We start from the raw sequence: 24,106 nt of genomic DNA, 5'->3' as shown, positions 1-24,106 counted from the left end.
ACTTAGCAAGGCTTCGTTTGACAACTTCTTCCAAATCAGCAATTCCTAACTTCTAGAACATGGGTGAATAATCATATGGGCTTGAGGGCCAGTTAACATGTTTTAATGAGCTGTTAATGTCTGCACGCAGGCATAAGATGACTTATGTTAACAGCTACTATTAAGATTAATGACAAACCCTGCATGTCATTTTGTCAGTTATTAACATAAGATTTAGGTTTACCCAAAACTTACCTTTATCAGTTGATACATCATGATTAAAACTGTAAAATTGCTACTTGACAATGGCTATGAAATTTTGTAAAATAAAACTTTGAATAGTTATAAATTTTCAGAAGATGACTTTTTAACAATTATAGTTGAGAAACAAGAATTAATAATCAAAAAGCTGCTATAAAATATTCTAACAGATACATGATTGTCAGATAACTGGAAGTATTTGATAGACACAGTGACCAGTAAATACTGTGCTATACTGAAACTTTAAAATTCTTCACTTAAATTTGTTCCTGTGCTCCACATAATGTCAGCAAGTAATCAGCTATAAGTCATGTTATAAATCAGTATGTGATTCTCAGTGCTACTCCTGTATGCTCCTCTCCCTCGTTAAGGGAGCGGTCTTCTGTTTCTAGCTCGCAAAAATATGGCATCTGGTCAACATTCATTGGCCTTTCTTTGACCATTTCCTTTGGTCATTCTTTAAAGGTTACTCTAAACAGATAAAGCAGATAGTCTGATTTTCTTTTTCCCCTCAATGTCTCCAATTCTTTTAACTGTTGTAAAGCTTGAGTACCAGATGTGGCCTGTGGGCCATATTTACCCCATCCTGGCCTATCAGTAGAAGAGCAGCAGATACATGAGAATGTCAAAACCTACGAGTCTCACACCATCCTGGTTTGGAAGTGCATCATAGCTTTTACATTGTCACTGGATCAAAATCCTAGAACATCCTTTGGCCCGAAACAACTGTTTCCTTGCCAGACCTTTTGAATAGTTCCAATATTTTTAGCTTTGTTTCAGATTTTCAGCAGTGCTTCATTGTTGCAAATATTTATTAATCTCTGTTTCGAAATTATTAATTTATTTAGCCTCTGCAGCTTTTTGGAGATGAGTTCGTTCCAGATTTTTAGTATCCTTTGTATGAAGTAGTACTTATTAGCATTCCTTAATGAACAGCCTAGCTCTAATTCTAAGCTAATGCCCAACTGTTCTGGACTTTTGACAGAGGAAAGAATTTTCTCAGTCTACCATATAAAACCCATTAATCATAAGTACCTCATGCCACTATCTTCAATTAGACAAGATTCTAGACTACTCCTGTTCTTGGTGGCAGGGGTTGCTTCTTTTTATATAGGTGTTAAACCCCTTTGGCCAAGTATCCTGGAGAATCTGCAGTGCACCACCTCCAATCTATCTTTCCTGTGGTGGTGTGCCTAAGACTGGATGAATTGCACCCACTGGAATCTTAACTAGTGCTCTGTAAAGCTATAACATAACAAACACCCTTTGTATCCTGCTCCCTCAAAGGAAAGATCAAAATTCTATTAATCTTTGTACCTGCCCACCAATTTGAATGATTAGTGTACATGGACCTCTAAATATCTGATTCTTAGCACCTCTCCAAGAAAGAAATATTCTTTCTTGGGACTGAGTTGAATGACCTCTCACTTTCTCATATTAACCACCATTTTGTTTTTTTCAACCTAATCTGTCATTGTTCCTTTGCAACTTTCTCTTCCCATTTATGCTATTTACTATACTACGTGATCCTCGTATTCAATTTGTAGTCAGAGTTAAACAGCATGGAAACAGGTCCTTCGGCCCAACTCATCTATGCTGACCAAATTGCCTAAACTGAACTAGTCCCGTTTTGCCTGTGTTTGCCCCATATTCATCCAAACCTTTCCTATCCATGTATCTGTCAAATGTTGTAATTGTACTCGCCTCTACCGCCCTCTGAGGAAAAAGTTGCCCCTCAGGTCCCACTTAAATCTTTCCTCCCTCATCTTAAACCATGCCCTCTAGTTTCGGACTCCCTTAGTCTGTGGAAATGACTTTGGCTGTTTACCTTGTCTATCCCCATCATGATTTTATAAACTTCTGTAAGGTAACCTCTTTTCCATCTATGCCCTGGGGAAAAAAGTTCCAGCCTATCCAGTGTCCTTATTATTCAAACCTTCCAGTCCTGGTAATATGCTTGTAAATCTTTTTTTACCCTTTCTAGCTTAATAATATCCTTTCCATAGCAGGGTAACCAGAATTGTATGCAGTTCTCCAAATGTCGCCATACCAGTGCCTTGTGCAATTATAACATCCCAACTTCTGTACTCAATGTTCCGACTGACGAAGGCAAGTACGCCAAAAGCCACTGGCCCAGTTGATCAAGGCCCCCATTGTAGTCACAGATAACTTTTTTCATTGTCCCCTGAACCCACCAATTTTAGTGTCATCTACAAACTTATTAACCATGCTTCCTATATTCTTATCCAAATTGTTTATATAAATGACAGAACAGTTGACTCAGCATCAATCTCTGTGGCACACCGCTGGTCACAGGCCTCCACTCTACCACCAACTTCTGTCACTTACCAGTGAGCCAATTTTGTATCCAATTGGTAAGTTCTCCGTGGATCCCATGTGACCTAACCTTACTGACCAGTCTACCATGTGGCACCTTATCGAAGATGATCACATCTTCCCTGACTGTCTTTAAGCGGTTGAGAGTTGTCAAAATGTTCAGTGACAAATGACTGCCATCCAAGTCAAACTGTCATCCATATACTGAACTTGCACCTGAGATCCCAATTCCAGGTGGCATTATAACCATTCGCACTGCGAGAGCTGAAGTTTTGGAATTAATTGTTAATTTCTACATCAAACTATTACTGCTTCCCCAGCCATCCAAATGAAACAAAAACTGTCACTTGCTTTAGTGTCATCTGCTGAGTCTTTCCAGCATTATCTTTTTTTGTTAGATATGCAGCTCTTGATTTCTCATTCCAGGTGACTTACAGATATGAAAAAGTGAGACCCTAGTACATATGCCTGGGGCATCGTTGGTTACGCTTTGCCAATTTGCGCACATACCAATTATCCATTTCCTCTGTCTCTTACCTCATAATCAATTTCCTATCCAAGCCAATAGATTGTCTTCCAATTTAGTGCTTGCTCATTTTGTCAAACCTTGCTCAATCACACTGTTCCTAACTTGCCCCACAGCTAACATTAGACAAATGGACCTATAATTTCCTACAGTCAACCTAAAGTGTTAACTTTGTTCCTCTAGCCACAGATGCTACCCGACATGCTAACTATTTCGTGCATTTTCTGTTTGTATTTTAGATATCCAGTAGCCACAGTACCTCAATTCTCTATAATTAGTTTATTTCTCCCACCCATTTTAATAAATGGAGTGACATTGCCAGCTTTCCAATTCAAGGGGCAATTCTTGTATCGAGAGTTTTGGAAGATTGTGACTAATCTTTTAATATCTTCACCTTCTGCTTTTATATAGCCCTGAGGTAAAGAAAACTGGGTCCTGGAGATTTACCTATCTTTCAGGTCTAGTTTCTGCATTGCCATTTTAAAAAAAGCATGTATTGAATCCAATTAGCTCCTCCTCTTGATTTGGGTTTCTTTTATCTTCTGTACTACATTTAGATGTGTACCAATACAAATGCCAATGCAATACTGCTACAGTGACTTAGTGGTAATGTCACTGGATCGGTAATCCAGAGGCCCAAACTCATGATATTGATAATTAGTTTAAAATGTTGGTGACCATGAAGCTATCATCCATTGAAGGAAATCATAATATCCTTTAGGGAAGGAAATCTGTCCTTAATTGATCTGGTCTATATTTATTTGCACTTTCAACTGCCCTCTGAATTGGACTAGGAAGACAAGGGCATTAGGAATGGACAACAAACGCTGATTTTGCAACATCACCCACATCCCATGAAAGAATAATGGAAAAATATTTATTTATCAGCCATTTTCCTGATTTTCAATTGTAACATAATTGTATAAAATGTCTGCTGCTGTGTGAAAGGTTAACAAAATTTAGCTCTTGTAGAAGCATTCTGTTCAGGTGTTTGACATTGATCTATTTTCAACGTTCTCAGGGTGCGGGACAGGATAAGCTTGGAATCTATGTTAAATCTGTTGTGAAAGGAGGAGCTGCAGACTTGGTAGGTAGACTTAATTCATTCTTATTCTTGATTAAGCAGAAATGTCCTGTAGGTTGAAGCACATCTGAACTAATTCAAGTAATATTGTTGGTTAAGTGAGATGTTCTCCCATTGTTAAAGGGAGCAATACATATAGGGCAAATATATGTTGTCATTGTATATTGAGCTACATAATTCTACATGAAATTTAAGAGAGTTCAGTTCAGCTAATTAGCCCCATCTGCCCAGGACACAACAGATCTCATGTCTGCTCTTTGAATAGTGTCAAGTTCTTCTGGTGTTCTGGCCCACTTGACCAACATTGCTTCAGTGGGGGAGGGACCATTTAGTAATTTACCTCTGTTGCTGTTTGTGACCTTGCTGTATGCAAATTAGCTCAATGTTCCCTAAGTTTCAGCCATGACTACACTTCAGTACTTTGTGATGTGATGCATGTCCGGTGTTGTGAAAACTAAAATGCAAAGACTTTCTTCAGTAAATAAACGTCTAGAAATGTTTATAAATACTGTTCTAATAAACTGTGGTGGATAAATTTAATCAGTTTCTAATTAGGTATTTCTTAACCACATTCCTGAAAATGGGGATATGCAGGTCATGCAGTTCAGTACAAGTTTGGAGAGATGTAAGCATTTTTGGACTAGTTTAAAAAAACATGACTGTTCATAAAATAATTGTTGCATATTGTTAAAAATTAATTACATCTTTCCTTTATTCATGATTTTAAAAACAATGAAGTGCAATGTCATTAAATGGAAAATCATGTAAATGTTTGTGAAAAGATTCCATCATTCCTGAGCATCTATTCAAACTTAAAGCAAAATTTATGAAAAGCATGGCCTTTCACGACACATTTATGCTGCTATTTTTAATACTCTTTTTCCAGTAATATTGTTCCAGCTAAGTGTTTTACTTCCTAAAATAGGAGTTACTGTTTTTAGCCCAGTTGCATTCTCAGTGAGATAATTGATTATATAAAATCTTCATTTTTAAATGTTTAATAGCATAAATTATTACATGAAAAAGCTTTCACAGAGTAATGGTGTTTAATTGTCCAAAGGCGCATCTCATCTGAGGAAATTGACTTTGAAGATGAGAATTTATTTGATACAAGAGGGCATTCTTCCATCTGAAAAACTACTTAGGTGGTTGACGTTAAGATTACTGTGAAGCAAAATGTAGCTAATTTTGTTTTCATTGAGGCTTGAATAGATGCTTACACTAGAAGTAATACTGCAGTGTACATTTACGTACAGTATAATGGCATGATGGCATGTTTTAATTTAGTACATTGTATTTAAACGGTTGTGCGATTTTAAGCATAACGTTTTATCCTTTTGTCCTGAAATAACCTCTTTAACCATTAAGCTGTTACTATAGCAATTACAGACAAAGTACAAATCACATATTAATGTCAACTGGAAAATATTTTGATATTATTGCTTGGTGCCAGGTCAATGAAAATATTTGACAGGCTCAGTAAATAGTAAACAACTTACTTATGCTATGCTCAGTGACACTTTAAAATCTCTTCTGTTATGTCTATTCCAGTGCTGAAGACAGTGAGAAGTCTACTTGTATTATCGGCTTGCAATTCTCAGCGTTGTTCCACATGTGCCCCTCTCCTCTCGTGGCAGTGCTAGCTTACAAAAACCTGACTTCCATTGACTCACCTTGAACCACTTCATGTGGTCATTTCCTTAAAAGTCTCTCTAAATAGATAAAAGCCAAAATCTGATTTCCACTTTTTAAATTCTCGGATTCCCATTGGATATCTTTAAATGATTGTTTCAACACTGCCACTCAAGAGCTGGATGAAAAGCTCTTGTGGGCCAGAGGTGCCATACTGGCATTTGCTCACCCTTGCCCTGCATAATTTAGCTTTGTGGAATGAATGATGATTAAACAAATTTATCAATGGCAATTTTTAATTTGGTAAAACAGGATGCTGTCTAATTGTGACTTTAATTCCTCATCTCCACAGGATGGTCGTTTGGCTGCAGGAGATCAGTTGCTAAGTGTAGATGGCCGGAGTCTTGTAGGACTTTCCCAAGAAAGGTAATCCATACTACTTTGGTTTGTCAACTGAATAAGTGCAATAAAAAAACGTCAATAATGCTGTCATTTAGAAACTAATTGCCATGGGCAGCCTAAGGAATGTGGTCCATAAATTTTGAGTTAAGGTGGTATGGTGGGCATGAATGGTATCAAGACAAAATATGACTCCATGCTAGAATTTTAGTTTAAGCTGACATTTTTCCCTTCTCCCCAGTCCCTAAAGATAGGGAAAGAGCCTTAGAGGGATTATAACCCTCCAAGATTGACTCTGCATACTTCCTACTAATCTGTTAAGTGAGAGGAGAGATTGGAGATCACGTTCCTTGATCACACCTTCAGTCAGAAATCATGTATGCTGTAGGTGGACCACATGGGGAAGAAGTAAAGAATGCAAGCACTTGATTTTAAATTTGGCAGTTCTATTTAATTAAAAAATGAAATGGTTCTTTTGTGCAAACCTAGCATTTCACAAATATAATTTCATGTGTCTTTAAACTACTGAAATTAACCTTTAAATTATTCAAGATCATTTTTATTTCAGGGCAGCAGAGCTTATGACAAGAACTGGTTCTGTGGTTACCTTAGAAATAGCAAGACAAGGAGCAATTTACCATGGTTTGGCCACTCTACTCAACCAACCTTCTCCAATGATGCAAAGAGGTAAAAATATGAGGGTATTTTTCTAGTGAAAAACATAAATATTCTGATGAAATGTCATCATTGACCTAAAGCATTAATTCTGAGCACAGTTTTGGGCCAAGACCAACTTGGGGGTCACAACCCTGTATTGTGGAGGGAACAGTCACCAGGCAATGATTTTACCCCAAGCTGGCCAATTAGTGACTAATGGGTGGGCTGTTGAAGCTGGTGGGCCAATAGGAGGACACTCTTCAGCACTGAATGAGATGAAGTCTGAAGTTCAGCTAGAGGAAAAAAAGGGCACCTCTACCTGAAGGAGTCCTCTCTCCAACTTTCTAAACATTTTAATTTCAAAAACCTACCAAACTACCATTGCAGAGAGGAAATCCTTCCACATGAAAGCCTGCAGCTACAGTTGTAACAGGCATATGGAAAAGGACTCGGAGGCTACCTACAGGCATAGTCCCCAATACCTCAAGACCCAGAGCATGCCTGGAAAATCCCTGTCTGCCTTTTGATAGCCCTGGAGTGAATTCAACCTTAATTGTCCCATATCCTGCATCAAATGGCCGTTGGGCAGGAGATGTCAGCAATCTGTGAATTTCAACATTTTTTCCTTCAGTGAATGTCATAAGAAAAAAATCTATCACTCATCCTGGATCATCTTTGCAAAATTAACAGTGAATTGGCCTATGTAATAATAATTTCACTTCTGAAATAATTCATTGTTTGGAAAATGTTTTCTAAGTTCACTTTTTAAGTAAATTCATAGTTTATCTTGGCCACTTACATCGCAGAATAGCTGTTGGAGTCAGTTGCTATGTGTGCAACACAGCAATTAAATTAACTAATATTTTAAAAGCATAGTTGGAGTACTCCTTTGAATTTGGATGACATTGCGCATGGTGCAGATCGCATTAGAATGGAGCGGGATCGGAGAATTGTGGGTGAGGGGTTTAGCGTGTTCAATGCTGGCACAAAACATTACAATCCTCCTAGCCACTGCTCCCAGACATAATCTGGCTCCCACCAGATAAGAGCAGGAACCAGATTATAATATTTAAATATGCTTAAATTTGCTTGAGGCCAGAGTTTCCCTGCTCCCAGGACGTTTTCACCTTTGGGAGCAGTGAGAATCCAGCAAAAATCACTTGATCTCCACAAACGGATGGGGCCAGGATGTAATGAAGAGGGGCCCATTGGGAGGGTCCCAATGCCAGTGATCTTGGCTAAGGAGTGGGTTAAGGGAAGCCCTTCCAATGGGAAAAGGGGGGAGTGTCCTCGATGTCTGTGGAGTCAGGGAGGGGGTTTCAATTTCACTGAGATTGGGGTGCACTTTAAAAACATGTGGCTGAATTTGTGAAGCCAGGCATGCTGGTGTATTTAGACCCTGGGCCTGTCAGAAAAGGTGCAAAACTCACCCTTTTTCAAATAGCGACCAAGGGTGGGGAAATTGCAATCTGACCTGGTTTTCTTGCCCAAAATGATGCTGTCAATTCTTGGCGAAATTCCATGCTGCATCTCTGATCTTGAGCAAAATTCCGTTTAAGCAGGCAGTTTATACTCGGAATTATCCATCTCAAATACAATGTATTTAGTGTTATTGTGTGTTCATTATACAAAATAGGGCTGTAGGAAAGGAGATCATGAGTGTAATCCTCCATCTGTGTATTCCTAATCTTGCGATTGTGTTTAACTTCAAATTTGATCATTACTTCCGCTGTTGAATAATTTACTTTTTAACACTAGTGATTTTTTTCCTTCAACCTGCAAGCAAGGTGAGAATGTTACATGAATTTAGCAGATACCAGTTTTCAAATTATAAACTACTTTTATTTTTATACAGGAATTTTGTTATATTGGAATCTTAATGAGTCAATCTAAAACACAGTCACAAGATGCAACAATTACAAGATGTATTTATGTATAACTAAGAATTATACCATTAATATACTTTGGCGGGGAGACGAAGACTATTAATCCAGAAACTTGACTAATGTTCTGGGGACCCCGGTTCAAATCCCGCCACGGCAGATGGTGGAATTTGAATTCAATAAAAAAATCTGGAATTAAGAATCTACTGATGACCATGAAATCATTGTCGATTCTTGATAAAACACATCTGGTTTCCTTTGGAGAAAGAAATCTGCTGTCATCACCTGGTTTGGCCTATATGTGATTCCAGAGCCACAGCAATGTGGTTGACTCTCACTGCTCTTGGGCAATTGGCATGGGCAATAAATGCTGGCCAACCAATAACGCTGGTGTCCCACGAATGAATAAACAAAAATCAATAGATATGTGATCCAAATTTTAGTGATTTCAACCTCTACTTATGTTAGGGCATTGTTCATTCATGTGGGGGAGGGAGAAAAAGAAGTTCCCCTCTTCGTAAATTCAAATAAACTTCTCGGGTTTATTTCAAGTTTTCTTCTGCCATAACCATTCACATTTTATTTATAGCTAATCTCTTGTACTCCTTTTGCATTTTTTTGTGATAATTCATATTTTGCTATAATAAGGTGTGAATCTAACTGCAAACAAACCAATTTGGGGTAATTGTTTACCCAGTTTAAAATTGTTATTGCATTACCGTTTCTATTTTGACCAACTTGAATAGATGAGCCCAACTTATCTATCTTTTGGGGGGAAAAAGAAGTAATAGGTGGTAATTTATTAATCCCGTGTGCATAATCGGTTTTTTAAAACTGCATATCCAATTTTCAAAACTTTAAGAACCATATGCTCCAAGGTTAGTAGTTGAAAAATATACCTTTTGAGGTTTGTGGCTTGCCCAACTCTTAAAATAACATTTGGAAAAGATTGATCTTTTATCCATTTTTAGCCTCTGATCGTCGTGGCCCAGGGAAGCCTCGCCCAAAGAGTGAAGGCTTTGAATTGTACAATAGTAATCCTCAGAATGGAACACCTGAAAATTCCCCAATGGGTTGGACAGAATACACAGAACCAAAGAAACCACCTGGGGATGAAAGACTGTTGAAGAACCGAGCTGATCATCGATCTAGTCCCAACGTTGCAAGTAAGCACATAGTCCTAGATCATCTTGTTGTCAGTTGCTTTGAGGCATACCTTTGTCCAGTAACTGAAGGATTTGTTAGTAAACCAGAATGGTAATTTTGATTACCTGGCCCAACACTCCTCAACTGCCTCATCAATGACTTTCCTTCCATCATAAGGTCAGAAGTAGCAATGTTAAGTGATGATTGCACAATGTTCAGAAGCATTTGTGACTCCTCAGCTACTGAAGCACTCCAAGTCTAAATGTAACAAGAACAGGACAGTATCCAGGCTTGGGCTGACAAATGATAAGTAACATTCATGCCAAACAAGTGCCAGTCAATAACCATCTCCAATAAGAGAGAAGCTTAACTACTACCCCTTGACGTTCCATGGTATTATCATCATTGAATACCCCACTATCAACATCATTGGGATTATCATTAACTATAAACTGAACTGGACTAGCCATATAATACATAATAATATATAAAGGGAAAGAATAACAAGGGAGAGAATAGGGCCTCTTGAGGATCAACAAAGTCATCTGTGCGGATACACAAGAGATGGGTGAGATCCTAAATGAATATTTCTCATCAATATTTACTGCTGAGGAAAATATGGATGTTAGAGAACTTGGGGAAATAAATAGTGATGTCTTGAGGAGTGTACATACTACAGAGAAAGAGGTGTTGGAACTCAAAGCGCATCAAGGTAAATAAATCCCTGGGACCTGATGAAATGTGTTCCAGGAAATTGTGGATTCTCTGGTAGAGATATTTGAATCATCAATAGTCATGGGTGAGATGTCTGAAGATTGGAGGGTAGCAAATGTTGTGCCTTTGTTTAAAAAGGGCTGCAGGGAAAAGCCTGAGAACTACAGACCAGTGAGCCTCACATCTGGTGGGAAAGTTGTTAGGAGGTATTTTGAGAGACAGGATCTACAGGCATTTAGTGACATAAGGACTGATTGGGGACAGTCAGCATGGCTTTGTGAGTGGAAAATCATCTCTCTCAAATTTAATAGTGTATTTTGAAGGGGTAATCAAGAAGGTAGAAGAGGACAATGTAGTTGATGATGTCTACATGGACTTTAGCAAGGCCTTTGACAAGGTACCACATGGTAGGTTATTGCATAGATCTCTCAGGATCCAGGGTGAGGTATCTAAATGGGTACAAAAATGGACAGAAGCCAGAGTGTGGTTGTAGAGGGTTATTTTATAAACTGGAGGCTTGTGACCAATGGTGTGCCTCAGGGATCAGTTATTTGTCATTTATATTAATGATTTGGATGAGAATATAGGAGGCACAGTTAGTAAGTTTACATGACATCAAGATTGCTGGTATAGTAGATAGTGAAGAAAGTTATCTCCGATTGCAGTGAGATCTTGATCAGTTGGGCCAGTGGGCTGACAAGTGGTAGATGGAGTTTAATCTGGACAAATGCAAGGTGATGCATTTTGGTAGATTGAACTAGGGCAAGACTTAGTTAATGGTAGGATGTTGGGGAGAGTTACAGAAAGAGATTTGGGGTACATGTTCATAGCTCCTTGAAAGTGGAGTCACAGGAGGGCAGAGTGCTGATGAAGGTATTCAGCATGCTTGGTTTCATTGGTCAAAACATTAAACACAGGAGTTGGGACGTCTTGTTGAAATTGTACAAGACATTGGTAAAACCACATTTGGGATACAGTGTACAGTTCTTTCTGGTCACCCTATTATAGAAAGGATATTATTAAACTGGAAAGAGCGAAGAAAAGATTAACTAGGATGCTACCGGGACTTTACAGTTTGAGTTATAAGGAGAGGCTGGATAGACCGGGACTTTTTTCTCTGGATAGTAGAAGGCTGAGGGGTGATCTTATAGAGGTCTATAAAATAATGAGGGACATAGATCAGCTAGACAATCAATATCTTTTCCCAGAGGTAGGGGAGCATAAAACTAGAGGGCATAGGTTTAAGGTGAGAGGGGAGAGATACAAAAGTGTCCAGAGGGGCAATTTTTCCTCACAGGATGCCTGTGTCTGGAACAAGCTGCCAGACATAGTAGTAGAGGCTGGTACAGTTTTGTCTTCTAAAAAGAACATAAGAACATAAGAAATAGGAGCAGGAGTAGGCCATCTGGCCCTTCGAGCCTGCCCCGCCATTCAATAAGATCATGGCTGATCTGTCGTGGCTCAGTTCCACTTTCCCGCCCTCTCCCCATAACCCTTAATCCCCTCTCTTATCAAAAACCCATCAACCCGCTTCTTAAAAATATTTAGCGAGGCAGCCTCCACCACTTCAACGGGCAGAGAATTCCAGAGATTCACCACCCTTTGAGTGAAGAAGTTCCTCCTCAACTCCGTTCTAAACCGCCCCCCCTTTATCTTGAGGCTGTGCCCCCTAGTCCTACTGTCTTTTTTGAGCGGGAAGAGTCTCTCCACCTCTATCCCATCCATCCCATTCATCATCTTATACGTCTCAATGAGATCTCCCCTCATTCTTCTAAACTCTAACGAGTACAAGCCTAGTTTATTCAGCCTCTCCTCATAGCTCAACCCCCTCAACTCCGGCATCAGCCTAGTAAACCTCCTCTGCACTCCCTCCAAGGCCAAAATATCCTTGCGCAGGTGTGGCGCCCAAAACTGCACACAGTACTCCAGCTGCGGCCTCACCAATGCCCTATACAGCTGCAGCAAGACCTCCCTACTTTTATATTCAATCCCATTTAGATAGTTACATAGATAAGATGGATATAGAGGGATATTGGCCAAATGTGGGCAATTGGGATTAGCTTAGGGGTTTAATTTAAAAAAAGATCTGACATGGACAAGTTGGGCTGAAGGGCCTGTTTTCATGCTGTGAACTTCTATGACTCTATAAATTCTGTGGCTACAAGAGCAGGTCAGAGGCTAAGAATCCTACAACAATCCTGGCAGCAATCTTTAGCCAGAACTGCCAAGATGTATCTGCCAAGATATATCTTGGCATCCTCCAGATGCCAGTCTGTAGCCGATTCAATTCATTCCACACGATATCAAGAAACAGCTGGAGGCACTGGATACTGCAAAGGCAACGGGCCCTGACAACATTCTGGCGATAATACTGAAGACTTGTGCTGTAGAACTTGCTGCTCCCCTAGTCAAGCTTTTCCAGTACAATTACAACACTGATATCTTCCCAACAATGTGGAAAATTGCCTAGGTATGTCCTGTACAAGAATTACACCTGTTTGCACCACCATGGACTCAGAGGTCGAAAACCCTCTTTCTGTGCCAATGTCTTTTGGTGGATCTGCGACAGTTGGCAGGTCTAAGTGGCCATTCACCACTATTCAATTGTATGGTTTGGATTCAAATAAAAATCCACAGATTTCTTTACAGAGCTATCTTATCTCCTATGATATTCATGCCTTAGAACATGCCAGAAAGAGACGATGATTTCAACAATCTTGCTACACTATTGTGTTCCACAAGCTTTAAGAGCTTAAGTAAAGCATGGAAGAAAACAGACTTGGAACTGTGTCACTGTTCCTTCACTCTCGCTGGTTCAAAATCCTGGAACCTGGTGGGGTTCATGATGGACCAGAATAGTATATGTTCTCTCGAAATATGGGTTAAAGCAGCACAAATCCAACCCAATCAGTCTATTCTCGATCATCAGTAAAGTGATGGAAGGGGTCATTGACAGTGCTATCAAGCAACACCTGCTCAGCAATAACCTGCTCAGCGATGCCCAGTTTGGTTTCACCAGAGTCACTCAGCTCCTGATCTCATTACAGCCTTGGTTCAAACATGGACGGAAGAGCTGAATTCCAGAGGTGTGGTGAGAGTGACTGCCCTTGACATCAAGGCTGCATTTGATCAAGTGTGGAATCAAGGAGCCCTAGCAAAACTGGAATTAGTGGGTATCAGGGGACAAACACTCCGCTGATTGGAGTCATACTTGGTACATAGGACGATGGTTGTTGGGGGGCGTGGGGGGGGTTAGTCACCAGTTCCAGGACATCTTTGCAGGGGCCCCTCAGGGTAGTGTCCTAGGCCCAGCAGTCTTCAGCTGCTTCATCAATGACCTTTCCTCTATCATGTGGTCAGAAGTGAGGATGTTCGCCAATGTTCAGCACCATTCATAACTCCTCAGATATTGAGGCACTCCATGTTCAAATGCAACAAGATCTGGACAGTATCCAGGCTTGGGTGACAAATGGCAAATAACATTTGTGCCACACAAATGCCAGGCAATGACCATCATCAATAAGATACACTCCAACCACCACCCCTTGACATTCAGTGGTGTTATCATCACTGAATCCTGCACTGTCAACATCCTTGGGGTTACCATTGATCAGAAATTCAACTTGACCCACCACATAAACACGTTGGCTACAAGAGTAGGTCAGAGGTTAGGAATATTGCAGAGAGTAGTTCACCTCCTGACTCCCCAAAGTCTATAGTCAGGAGTATGATGGAATACTCCCCACTTGCTAGGATGGGTGCAGCTCCAACAACGCTCAAAACTTGACACCATCCAGGACAAAGCAGCCTGCTTGATTGGCACCACATCTACAAACATCCACTCCCTCCACTACCAATGCACTTTAGCAGCAGTATGCATGATCTATAAAATGCACTGCAGCAATTCACCAAAGATTCTTAGACAACATTTTCCAAACCAATGACCACTTACATCTATAAAGACAAGGGTAGCAGATGCATGGGAACACCACACCTGTAAGTTCTCCTCCAAGCCACTCACCATCCTAACTTGAAAATATATCACCATTCCTTTGTAGTCACTGGGTCAAAATTGTGGAATTCTCTCCTAATGGCATTGTGGATCAACCCACAGCACACGGACTGCAGCAATTCAAGACAGCAGTTCACCATCACCACCTCAAGGGCAACTAAGATGGGCAATAAAAGCTGGCTAGCCAGCAATGCCCATGCCCCATGAATAAATTTTTTAAAAAAACATGTAACTAACCTGACTCCACAAAGCCTACCCACTATCTACAAGGCAATCAGGAGTGTGATGGAATACTGTCCACTTGCCTGGATGACTGCAGCTCCAAGAAAATTAAAAAAGCTTGCCATCATCCAGAACAAAGCAGCCTGCTTGATTGGCTATCCATCCGTAAACATTCACTTCCTCATCAGTGGCAGCAATGTGTACCATCTACAAGATGCACTGCAGGAACTCAGCAAGGCTCCTTAGCACCTTTCAAACCTACAACCGTTACCATCTAGAAACACAAGGGCAGTAGACACATGGAAACACCACCTGGAAGTTTCCCTCCAAGATCCACACCATCCAGACTTGGAACTGTATCGCTGTTCCTTCACTCTCACTGGTTCAAAATCCTGGAACCTGATGGGGTCCATAATAGACTAAGTTGGTCTATGTTCTGTCGAAATATGGGTTAAATAAGCAAAATAACTTTTTCTTCCATGCTTTGTTTAAGCTCTTAAAGCCTGTGGAACATAATAGTGTGGCAAGATTGTTGGAATCATCGTCTCTTTCAGGCATGTTCTAAGGCATGAACATCATGGGGAAACAGGTTAGTTCTGTAAAGAAATCTGTGGATATTTACTTGAATCTAAACCATATAATTGAATAGTGGTGAATGGCCACTTGGATCTGCCAATTGTCACAGATCCACCAAAAGACATTGACACTATGGCACAGAGAGGGTGTTCGGCCTTTGAGTCCATGGCGGTGCAAACAGGTGTAATTCTTGTCACAGTGTAGCGGAGTTTCTGAGACATTAGGTATGGTTCCATGTTTGTTGAGGGTGACTCAGTTATCAGGGAGTTAAAGAAAATTGCTTGACATGCAGATTGTTGTCTCTGATTTAAATTTCTGTATGGCTAATGCATCTTGGATAATGCTGTGGTAAATCTGTCTTATATCAATGTGTTCCTTAATTGGAAGGAAAATTTGATAACATTTCAGTATTCAAGGTGATGTAACTTAATTATATTTATGAAATTTACAAGTAACTATTGCAATCAATATAATGTAGAGCTGTTGAAAAACATTCAGGCCATTAATGGGGCAATGCTTTTCATGCATAAAATTGTAAACTAGCCTCTTATTCCAGTATTATAAAACTGAGCAAAATATCAATCCTTGCTGTTCAGTTATTCGGTCATTGATTGGTTTCAGTGTAAAAGGAGATAATTCAGCTCTGTGTCTGTGCTAACATTCTGCAAGAGAACCTCAGAGATTCCTTCTCCCCAACCTTTTGCATGTAATCGTGGTAGGTCTGTGACCTTGCATAGCTTTTCTTTTCAGTGCCTATCCAATTCCCTTTCGAAGACCCTGATTGTAACTGCCTCAGGTAGTGCATTTCTGATACTATTTTCTGCATTATTTTCCCCCTTTGTCTCCTTATCAGTTCTTTTGCTAACCATTTATAAATTGGTGTCCTCTGGTTCTCAGTGGGAACAGATTTGTCTTTCTACTTTGTGTAACACAAATGATACTGAACATTTCCATTGAATCTCATTTCAGCCTTTGCTTTGAAAACATTTCCAGATTGTCAAATCTATCCATAGAACTGACTTACAATACCTTTTATAGCCATCACAGCTATCGTAACAGACACACTATTTTAGTTGCCGCTGAACCAGAGATTTATGAAAGTTCTCTATCACTTCATTGAAATCATGCTTTATGGCTAATCCAGGATCCCATATGCCTTTTTACCCACTTTCTCAAATTACCCTACCACCATCAACAATTTGTGCTCAAAGACCCTCAAGTGTCTCTGCTCCTGTACCCCATCTAGAATTGTAATCTTAGTTTATATTAGAACATAGAACATTACAGTGCAGAACAGGCCCTTCGGCCCACGATGTTGCGCCGACCAATTAAGAAAAAAGCAATGACCCTCTAACCTAAACCAATCCCTTTCCATCCATAAACCTATCCACGGACCTCTTAAACGCCCCCAAACTAGGCGCATCTACAACTGCAGCAGGCAGGGCATTCCATTCCCCCACCACCCTCTGGGTAAAGAACCTACCTCTGATATCCATCCCATAACTACCACCCCTTAATTTAAATCTATAAAGCTATATTGTCTTTCTTTGCTCTTTTGAGGAAAATGTAAAACTATGCAAACCTCTACAATAAATTTCATCTGCCAAACATGTCCACCCATTCCATTTTATCCTCTTGAAGCCCATTACTATCCACTCTGTTTAGAATACTACCAAAGTTTGTATCATCTGTAAATTTTGAAATTGTCTTAAATCTAAAGCATTAATGTGTCAAGGAAAGCAATCATCCTAGTACTGAGTCCTGGGAGACCCCACTGTAAATCCTCTTCTAGTCCAAAAGCATAACAGCTCACTGCTACTTTGTTTTCTGTCATTCAGCCAAATTTGCCCATGCCAACACTTTCCCTTTTACTTACAGAGCTTCAGGTCCATTGACAGTCTGTTATTTGGAACTAAAAGTTTTTGAAAGTCTGTTTACAGCACGTCAACTGCATTACTCTCATCAACTAGTAATCTAGAAATTACTATTATTGAAATCCTGCTTGTTAGTCTGTCTAGTTCCCTAAAACCTACCTGCAGGACCTCATCTCTTTTTCTCCCTATGTCATTTGGTACCACGCTCTTTCAGTTGACCTTCTGATTGTGCAGCAGCTCCTAAGTGGCATCACTGAACCTGGCAGGAGACAACATACCATATGGATTTGATTCTGCCTGTGACCACACAAGTGTCTTTCTGTTTGCCTGACTGTAGAATCCCTTATTTCATTTGCATTCCCAATCTTCCACCCCTGTACAGACAAGACATCAATTGTGCTGCAGACATTGCTGTGACTGCACTCCCCTATAAAAGATCACTCACCAGATTTGGAAACTGGATAATAGTTGGAGACCGAGATGCACTCAAATTACCTGTCAGGACCTCCTTGACTATCTGGCAGTCACTCCTATCACGGGGGAACTGCACTGATGCCAGCTGCTGCTTAGAAACTAGAGCTCAAGTTGTTGATGACATTTTCTGCACATGTGGTTGTCCATGGCATGACAAACATCTAGGAGTTTGCACGTGCACAGAATATGCACAGCCTGGAACTAAAGTGCCCAGCCATGTCTCTATTTATTAGACTAATTAAACTTAACAGATATCAACTAAAGACGTGTGTGTGTGTGTGTGTGTGTGTGTGTGTGTGTGTGTGTGTGTCTTCCAGCAACTTCCCAAGCAACACCTTCCCTTGTGTTGACATTTTGTTTAATCTTACTCCTCGTTGATACTTCAGCTCATTCCATTCTGTTAGATCCCCCCCAGGTCTCTTTCAGATCCACACACCTCTTCAGGCTCTCTGGTTAACTAATTCTCTACTTATTATCCCATGAGGTCACTGCTTGGTTTTTTTTTGTTGATTTGTTCTGAGACTATTGTATAATGGCTCCCCGCTGATACTTGTTGGTCTCCAGGCCCTTAGGCTTACACTCTGACTTTTGGATGCTCTTCTCTTTTCAAAGCTGTTGTGATGTCTATTATTTGTCATCAGTTATCAGCCATAAAATCCAAATATTTTGAAATAAGTTTCGAATTTAATGTGTTGGGCATAATTAATTCATACATTGGTATTGAAGTGAATAATCCACGCTGCAGTAACTCAATGTTGTTGTTTTCGGCTGAGAAGACCAACCTCCAAGTCCTGGAGCAAAGCCAATTTATTCTACTGCACCTACCTCCAAAATCCAATCGGTCTCCACTGGAAACCTTTGTGCTGAGGTCAGTATTTATATAGTTTCTGGATGATTAGTGGTTTAATCAATAACAAATGGTGCAAGCTATTAAATATAGCCATCAGGAAAATTGAACTAGAGCATTGAACAAGCTCCCCAACATGTTCTTCCTTTTTGTGCTGTTTTTTGGAGCTGGGTATGCAATGGTGACAGCAACCCACCTGCTGGTGACAGGAATGCAATCAAGCTAATTAAGGAGCCACTTAACAGCAATTATTGCAACAGTAATTTTGCCAGCATCATGCAAGGTTCCCACTGTGTTTGTGCCCCAAGAATTGAGGGAAGGCAACCGTACAGATGGAGGTTGAACAAGAATTGTAGCTGAAGGAGATCTAAATATTTCAAGCAGAAAATGGCACGGCTGCTATCTTCCCACAGTCCTGCCTTTAAATCTGGAATTCCTGGAGAGAAGTCTCTCTGATTGTCATGGGCCTAATGGTGTCTCAGCTGCTTCCTGATATTGATGGTGATTCCTCTGCAAGCCTGCCACTCCTTATGCTTCAACAATATTTCCACCAGTGATAGTGTGAGCTACCAACCTGCCCTGTGGTGAGATGCACTGTTTGAAGCCCTACCTCCAGATTCCTCCCAGCATTCCCAACTGGGCAGCGAACACTGAGGTGACCTACTAGTTGTCTGCCTTGAATGATTTCATGATTCAGAAATGACCCTTACACTGGAGGCATAAGTCAGTCTGTGGTTCAATTAAACAAGCCTGACCACAGCAACACAATGAACTATGTTGCTAATTTATAACTGAGAACTAAACTCCATCTGTACAGCTGCCCTCCCTCAATTCTTGGGGCGTAAACACAGTGGGAACCCTGCACAATGCTGGCAAAATTATTTTTGCAGTAACCTTTCCAAATGCTGTGATTTAATTATTCCCAAATTGGATAATATTGCACAATAGTGTTTTTATTTCTTTGCTACAATCCCAATGTATTTTTACAACGTAGTGTACCTTCTAAAACCCTGCATATGTTTGATGCACAAGAACACTAGACTGTCCAAATGATTGGAAACATGATCCTTGAGCTTCACCTAAGACTATTTGTCAGGACAGAATGTAATCTTCACATCTGAAAAATTCATTCACTATTACGAAAAAAACAGAGATTGGGATCTCACAATTAGGTTAAATCTAGGCCTGTGAAGTATGCTGGGAACATACTTACCAGCTTTCATACCAGCTGTTGAGAGATCTTGAAAGATGGGGATTTAAAAAAAAAAGTGCATTTGAATTGAAATCGTGCTAGCAATTTTGTTTGTTTTTCAGAGGAAATCAAAACTGTCATTTTAAATAATACCCCTTTGTCCAAGGCCTGTCTGTAGATTTTATATAATTCTTAAACAGCATCTATTCTGATAAATGTCTAACGCTCTTTTTTGTTTTAAAAAAGTCTTTTTATAAAAGTTCAATAGCAGTCATATATTATGCATGATATATTTCTTGTAGCCTCTAAATTATTTATGCTTGATATTTTTAATTCATATATCATGAATGGCTGTTGGTTCAATTAAATTGCTAATTCTACTTTTAGGAGCAAGTATTGCCTACAAGACCTGAAGCCTATCCAATTCCCACACAAACATATACCAGAGAATATTTTACCTTCCCAACTTCCAGATCCCAGGATAGAGTGAGTCCTGTCCCTGGACAATGGCAACACTATGATGAGAGAGCAATGATGCAGGAGCAGCCTATCAGTGCCGCAATACAGGTAAAGCCTATGTTTATGGAGTATTGTCTAGGCAATAGATAATAGAAGAAATCACCCAAAGTGTTTTTGATACAAAAGATTATGAAAATGTTAGGTCGAGCTGCAGTGCTGATTTGTATATTGTTCCTGTATTATAGAATGCCTAGTAATTTGATGAATAACTCCTGATTTTAGGTTTACTAGTAGTGTCCTCTCCTCCCCCCACCCCCACCCACTAAAGCGGGGAGACTGGATTTCAATTCATACTGCCCAATCTGGTGCTGTCTTTTAAATACCCTCAGGAATAAAAAAAGTGGTAGCTTCTCCGAAGTGATGAATTTTTTTTCAAAACTGTATGTTGACTGTAGCAAAAGGTGTAGGGTTGAGCTCTAGCTGGATTGTGTAACATAACCCTATTTAATATCCGTACAGAGTGGTTTATGTTAGATGGGCTGTTTTGACTTGCTTGAAATACAATGATTCAGGTAAAATTCACACAAGTTAAGGCTGTATACCTTCCTCTATTATAGGGGTACCCTTTAACTGCAGAAGGATCTAGATAGGCTGGGCGAATGGGCCAGGAACTGGCAAATGGAATTTAATGTTGGCAAATGTGAGATTGTCCACTTTGATAGGAATAATGGTAGGAAGGACTATTACTTACGTGGCGAAGAACTGCAGCATGCGACCGTGCAGAGGGACCTCGGGGTCCTTGTGCATGAGTCGCAAAAACCCAGCCTGCAGGTGCAGCAGGTGGTCAGGAAGGCGAATGGGATGCTGGCCTTCATAGCGAGGGGGGTTGAATATAAAAGTAGGGAGGTCTTGCTGCAGCTGTACAGGGCACTGGTGAGGCCGCAGCTGGAGTACTGTGTGCAGTTTTGGTCGCCGCACTTACGCAAGGATATTTTGGCCTTGGAGGGAGTGCAGAGGAGGTTTACTAGGCTGATTCCAGAGTTGAGGGGGTTGAACTATGAGGAGAGGCTGAGTAAACTAGGCTTGTACTCGTTAGAGTTTAGAAGAATGAGGGGAGATCTCATTGAGACGTATAAGATGTTGAATGGGATGGATAGGATAGAGGTGGAGAGGCTCTTCCCGCTCGAAGGACAGTAGGACTAGAGGGCACAGCCTCAGGATAAAGGGGGGGCGGTTCAGAATGGAGTTGAGGAGGAACTTCTTCACTCAAAGGGTGGTGAATCTCTGGAATTCTCTGCCTGTTGAAGTGGTGGAGGCTGCCTCGCTCAATATTTTTAAGACGCGGGTTGATAGGTTTTTGATAGGCAAGGGGATTAAGGGTTATGGGGAGAGGGCGGGAATATGGAACGGAGCCATAACAGATCAGCCATGATCTTATTGAATGGCGGGGCGGGCTCGAGGGGCTAGATGGCCTACTCCTGCTCCTATTTCTTATGTTCTTATGTAACTTTGGATTTGCTCGCTTAACTGAATGTTTAATACTTATAAAAATGCCCTAAGTTGTTCTCAATGGGGAAGGAATGACAAGTTCAAAAACAAACTGAGATGTAGAAGGAACTACAATGGATGACACCAGAAGTGATCAAAGGACAAGATTAAACTGTTTAAAAGGAATGAAATAGACGACTGATGAGCTAAAATTAGAGATTGGGAGATGTAAGAATATTTTGACTCTTGCATGTGTTGTAAGGGTGTTTAATTTACTTTATGATGTGGGTATGCCGGCGTTGGACTGGCGTAAACACAGTAAAAAGTCTGACAACACCAGGTTTTAGTCCAACCTATTTATTTATTTATTTATTTATAATTATTTTTATTATATTTATATTATATTATTTATATTATGTTTATTTATAATAAATAGGTTGGACTAAAACCTGGTGTTGTCAGACTTTTTACTAATTTACTTTAGCCATACCTTAATTGCAACACTTAATGCCATTAACTGAATAAAAAAGCAGCTTTGCAGTCTTCATGAGATGCTTGAAAAATTACTCTACGTAAGTTACTCTACATGCTCCTGCATATACAAAAATATAGTAGTGGCTGCACTTCAAAATCAGTTCATAGTTTTTCAAACCTCATAGTTTTGAATTATTTTAGGAAATTCAACAAATGTAATAGGGCATGATATAATTGGAACACAACACAGGATATAGGAGTAAAGAATTTAACCCCTGGGCCTGCTCCACCATTAAATAAGCTTGTGACTGATTTGATTGTGGCCTTGACTCCACATTCCCATCTTCCCCATGATATTGACACCCTTGTCAATCAAAAATCTATTTAACTCCATTCTGAATATATTCAATGACGTAGCATCTCTACGCGTCTCTTGGGGAGAGAATTCCACTAACAACCTGCTGAGAAAAGAATTCCCCTCCTTGACCTGAAATGGGAGACCCCTAATTTTTAAACTGTACGCCCTAATTCTAGATTTCTTGCAAGGTGAAACATCCTCAGTATCCACACCGTTGAGTTCTGCAAGATCTTGTATGTTTTAATAACATCACCTCTCATTCTTCTGAAGCCTAATGGGTATAAAGATAACTTCTCTCATAAGCCAGTCCCTACATCCCAGGAATCAGTCGAGTGAACCTTCACTGCACTGCTTTCAATGCAATTATATCCTTAAATATCACAGGAAAACAGATTTGTTACAGTGCAGGAGGCGGCCATTTGACCCATCGTATCTTCACTAGTTCTCCAAATGAGCATTCACTGAAGTTTTGCATCCCAGCAACCATCCTTGTAAACCCCTTCTGTGCTCTTTCAATGCATTCACATCCTTCCTATAGTGTGCTGTTCAGAACTGTGCACAGTACTCCAGCTGAGGTCTAGCTAGAGTCTTGTATATGTTCAGCATAACCTTCTTGCTCTTGTACTCTATGCACCTATCAGTAAAGTCCAGGATGTTTATGTTTTATTAACTGCTCAGTTAAGGAGACCAAAACTCTACCTGGTACTCCAAATGCAGTATTGATTTGGCCCTGTATAGCTGTAATGACATTTCTTACTTTTATATTCTATTCCCCATGCCTGCCTACCTTTGTCATCACATTTGGTCCATTCATCCAAGCCATTAGCATAGGTCATAAATAGTTAAGGCCCTAACACTGATCCCTGTAATGCTAAAAGTTACAGCTTGTCAGCCTGAAAATGACCACTTTATCCTGCTTCCTATTAACCAACAAATTCCCCCCCGCCCCACCATGCTAATAAAGAACAAAGAACAACCCAGCACGGGAAACAGGCCCTTCGGCCCAACGAGCCCGTGCCGCCGCATCACCCTACACCTATTCTACCCTGCATGTCTACGAATGGAACCCTACTCAGTCAGATTCAGGGAAGAAATAGTGTCAATTTGGTAAAAACCGATTAGCCTAAGAGCACATCTTTGGGGTGTGGGAGGAAACCGGAGCGCCCGGAGGAAACCCAGGCAACCACAGGGAGAATGCGCAAACTCCCACAGACAACAGGCCCAAATCCATGTGTCTGCACAGCCAGCAGTGCTAGTCACTGAGCTGTTGCGGCGCCCATCTACTGGTCCAGGATCAAGCACACACACCGACATGAAGTACTAGGCCACTCCTGGAACTTCCAAGAGCAGCCCACGCACGACCCGCCGTGTTCATGCCCCTCGTTTGACACGAGGTGGACCTCCACCTGTGGAATAAAGACAAAAATATTAATCTTACAGCCTGCCCTTCCGGTGTCTCCCGAGGTTTAACCCTATTTAATAGCCCCTACCATATCCCTCCATTCTCGTTTC

At 40.4% G+C, this 24,106-nt stretch overlaps 1 protein-coding gene across 9 annotated transcripts in view; it reads left to right on the top strand.

Moving 5' to 3' along the window:
* Positions 1–24,106, top strand: part of afdna (afadin, adherens junction formation factor a) — a 240,997-nt gene that overhangs the window by 189,810 nt on the left and 27,081 nt on the right. For all 9 annotated transcript variants that reach the window (XM_080200251.1, XM_080200249.1, XM_080200246.1 and 6 more), the window contains 6 exons: positions 4,125–4,190; positions 6,172–6,245; positions 6,787–6,905; positions 9,730–9,924; positions 18,553–18,644; positions 20,203–20,382. In XM_080200251.1, coding sequence (XP_080056377.1) covers positions 4,125–4,190; positions 6,172–6,245; positions 6,787–6,905; positions 9,730–9,924; positions 18,553–18,644; positions 20,203–20,382 — 726 coding nt within the window. The remainder of the gene's footprint in view (positions 1–4,124; positions 4,191–6,171; positions 6,246–6,786; positions 6,906–9,729; positions 9,925–18,552; positions 18,645–20,202; positions 20,383–24,106) is intronic.

Source organism: Carcharhinus amblyrhynchos, chromosome 12 (genome assembly GCF_965287045.1).
Source record: "Carcharhinus amblyrhynchos chromosome 12, sCarAmb.v2.hapA, whole genome shotgun sequence".
In the NCBI taxonomy this organism is placed as follows: Eukaryota; Metazoa; Chordata; class Chondrichthyes; order Carcharhiniformes; family Carcharhinidae; genus Carcharhinus; species Carcharhinus amblyrhynchos.
Note: the sequence above shows the minus strand (reverse complement) of the source record. Positions and strands in the feature narration are given on the sequence as shown.